Source organism: Buceros rhinoceros, unplaced genomic scaffold (genome assembly GCF_000710305.1).
Source record: "Buceros rhinoceros silvestris isolate BGI_N320 unplaced genomic scaffold, ASM71030v1 scaffold16559, whole genome shotgun sequence".
Classification (NCBI taxonomy): Eukaryota; Metazoa; Chordata; class Aves; order Bucerotiformes; family Bucerotidae; genus Buceros; species Buceros rhinoceros.
The window spans coordinates 52,594-55,967 of record NW_010432289.1 but is presented as its reverse complement, the minus strand read 5'-3'; the positions used below and the strand labels follow the sequence as shown (position 1 = coordinate 55,967).

At 38.4% G+C, this 3,374-nt stretch overlaps 1 protein-coding gene across 1 annotated transcript in view; it reads left to right on the top strand.

Annotated features, from left to right (window-relative positions):
- Positions 1-2,508: 2,508 nt before the first annotated feature.
- CDK19 (cyclin-dependent kinase 19) overlaps positions 2,509-3,374 on the top strand; it is a gene marked incomplete at its 5' end in the record, with an annotated part of 15,927 nt that continues 15,061 nt past the window's right edge. The window contains 2 exons of the mRNA XM_010143724.1: positions 2,509-2,652; positions 2,922-2,991. Coding sequence (XP_010142026.1) covers positions 2,509-2,652; positions 2,922-2,991 — 214 coding nt within the window. The remainder of the gene's footprint in view (positions 2,653-2,921; positions 2,992-3,374) is intronic.

Here is a 3,374-nt window from a genome sequence, read left to right as displayed (position 1 = left end):
AAGATGCCATGTGGGGTAAATAATTACTGTAAATTATGAATGTTATTTAAAAGAAGAAAGGGAGGGGACGGGGGACATGGATGACTAGCCAAACTTGGCAGAAAATTGTTAACTGTGAGAGTCATTTCAGTATGTGTTCGAGATCAGGTTGCATGAAAGCTAGATTCACAAAGGGAAGACCCTGACCTGCTTGAGCTGCGTGGGCTTATAAGGCCTTTTCTAGCTGTTTAATCTTCACTTAAGGAAATTAAAGCTTCAGGTTGTCTGTAGTAAGTATTTGGGGTTACTTATTAGCTCTTTGAAGCTGAAGAGTATCTGGCAAGAGACCTAAAGGGTTGAACCCCAGCGCTGTGAACTCCTAGAGACTCATGCATTACGCATGCTTGACTTGTCCAGTAATGCCATCCCGTGGAAAATATAACACCAGCTTGGGAGTTACCAGTGCTTATTCAGATGTAACTTCCAGTTGGTACCATGTCTATCTTTCTGAATTCTCAAAGGGTTTAAAATGTGTTCTCCATATTAATCACGAAATCAGGAGGTGGGAATGCATTGCCGCAGTGGTTCTGTTCTCACTCAGCTGATGTTCAGCTGATGAAAGAGGAACAGAATTTTGAAGTTTGCTGTGACACATCAGATTTCCCAGTTAGCTTTCCTAGCGAGAATACTAGATTTTTTTTTTTTTAAAGGAAAAGGTCAGTCTGGATAGAACAATAATGAATAGAATAATGAGCAGTGACCTCATCACTCCCTCACTATGTGATGGGCAGCTGTGAAAACAGAGGATGGCAACTCCTTTGGCTACTAGATGAACCATCTCCAAAAGGATTTGATATCTAAAAATGTAAAAGTGTAAAAAATGAGTGAAAAGATACTGTTAAATGAAGATGCTAGTCTTCAAATAATAAATAATTTCCATTCTGAAGCAGATAATTTATGCCTACTACCTAGGCAAGAATTGTGATTAATATGCTGCATTAGCTGCTTCAGCAGATAACATCTCAAGAGCTAAAGATCTTGTTTTCATGCAGATAAGGCTAATAAGAAAATCAAAGGAAGATAAAATCCCGAGAAAGTGATGTAAGGCACAGAGCAAGTTACACCCTGTCGAAACTGCAAAGTCTGAACAACATGTTATCAGACGTTTCTGTAAAGGAAATAGGCAGAAAGACATATAAATTGGGACACCCCAAGCTCCACAGTTGTGATAGAAATGGAACTGACCTGTTTTGGCAGAGCGTGATGGCTCTTTTTCCTTCCCTACATAAAGAGAGCAGTGCTTTTTAGTTCTTCAGAAGACCATGTGTCTCATAGGCACTGTTGATAGCAGGTGGGGTTTTGAGTCTCAGATTAGCTGCAATAATCAAGAGACTTCTCTTGGTGGTCTCTTTAGTCTGAATCTAAGAAACCAAACTCCAGTGAGGTAATTTTTTAACTCTTCGTCTTATAAATTAAGGGTAAATTGTTTTCTGTATTTATGCTAATGAAATCCACAGGGTTTCCCAGGGTCACCCAAGTTTAACCTCAGCTAGTTAAGCAAGTCTCCACACTCTGGTATTCAGCAATCTATGCGCATTATCCATCCAATCTCCACATCTTTTTCCAGAGTTATACCCAGACATGTATTTGTCAATGTAGCAAATCCTTTTCTTTTCTGCTGCTTCTCCTTGACAAACTGAAGTTGGGTGGTGATAATAGTAACTAGAACAAATACATGTAGTCTAGAAATGTCTTCTCCTGTAAATGAAGCTCATGTTCTTGTCCACAACAGATTTAATTTTGAAAAGCAAACTAATGAGAAATTTATGAAATAGAGGCAGTTATTTTCTTGCATTAAAACTTCAATATATCATGCTGTGTTGTTTTCTATATGTGCATGAGATGTAGATGAGTCGTTTACATTATTGTTCTAGTGGGAGTGAGTTGTCAAGTAGGATTGGGTTTTAAGTTTGGTAATCACTTTTCTACTCGATTAAAATTAGGATCTTTTTTCTCCATTTTATCTGCCTTGCAACATATCTGTCGTATCTGTCTGGCTAAACGTAGGAGTCATTAGTCTTTTCCTTCTTAGTATTTCTTTGGTTATCACTTATCTGTTTGGAATTGTTCTGAAATATGTGGTAGAAATTTCAGTGTATCTTTATGGCAGGTTTGTGGTTTGATTTTGATGGTCAGTTGAATCCCCTTTAAGCGATGACATCAGCAAATACTGGGTAGGTTTCTGCCATAACCATGAATACATTAAGTGCTGGACTACCAGTGTACAACTTGACATGGAATTTGGAAACTCTAATTTTGACTGTAAAAACAAAACAAAACAAAAAAACTATCTCCGGATCTCACCCTCTTAATGTATTGTATTAATGCATTATTTTTAAAGTACTGTACGTAATTATACTGTGAGGCGTTGTATCTTACTGTGGTTGTACAGGTCATTGAGTTGTGCAGAAACAAAAACCAGTGATGAAGTACAGTAAATTTGCATTAATTATCCTCCTTCTTTCTTAGATATTTGGGCAATTGGCTGCATATTTGCTGAGCTGTTGACTTCAGAACCTATATTTCACTGTCGTCAGGAGGACATCAAAACAAGTAATCCTTTTCATCATGATCAGCTAGATCGCATTTTCAGTGTAATGGGATTCCCTGCAGGTAATTTATTTTCATTAAAGCATCAGACGTAATGCTACTGAGTTGTTGGTTTGGGATTTTTTTTCTAAAGGAAATGACTAGTTGTTTGTATAGGTACAAAGCAGCTGTCAGTTTGATGGATTTGGAAGTGCTGATGTGACAATTGTGGAACAATAGCACTGGCCAACAAACAGAAAGTCAAACAGCTACTGTAGTTTACTTCTTCTCTTGTATTACTTAACCAACACTTGCAGAATTGTAAATGCTTCTTCTTCCCCTCTCCCCGAAAGATAAAGATTGGGAAGACATCAGGAAGATGCCAGAATATCCAACTCTTCAGAAGGACTTTAGGAGAACAACGTAAGTGGTGATGGCACAACAAAAGTTCAGTGAATGTGACAGATAAGCATAAATTGTCTATCCTCTGACTCTTTGGGGAGGAGATTTTGGAGCGTTTCGGTTCTAATGCTGTGACGACAGCTGCCCTCTTTGAATTAGTTGTTTTGCTTGAACAGCTGTTAAAAACATCAACTCAGTGGCCTCCTCAGTTCTCTGGAAGGATTGTAGTAAGTGCCATTTAATCTGTGGCAGCCACAGACAAATGAGCTTGCTTCAAGTCACGATGTATTAGTTGTTGGAGGTAACTATTCATTTTGTGCGAGAAAGAATAGGGAAACACCTCCCTGGTCCTTTTGACCAGCAAATATGTGGAGGCAGTAAAGCAGCAGACAGAAATTCCTGTG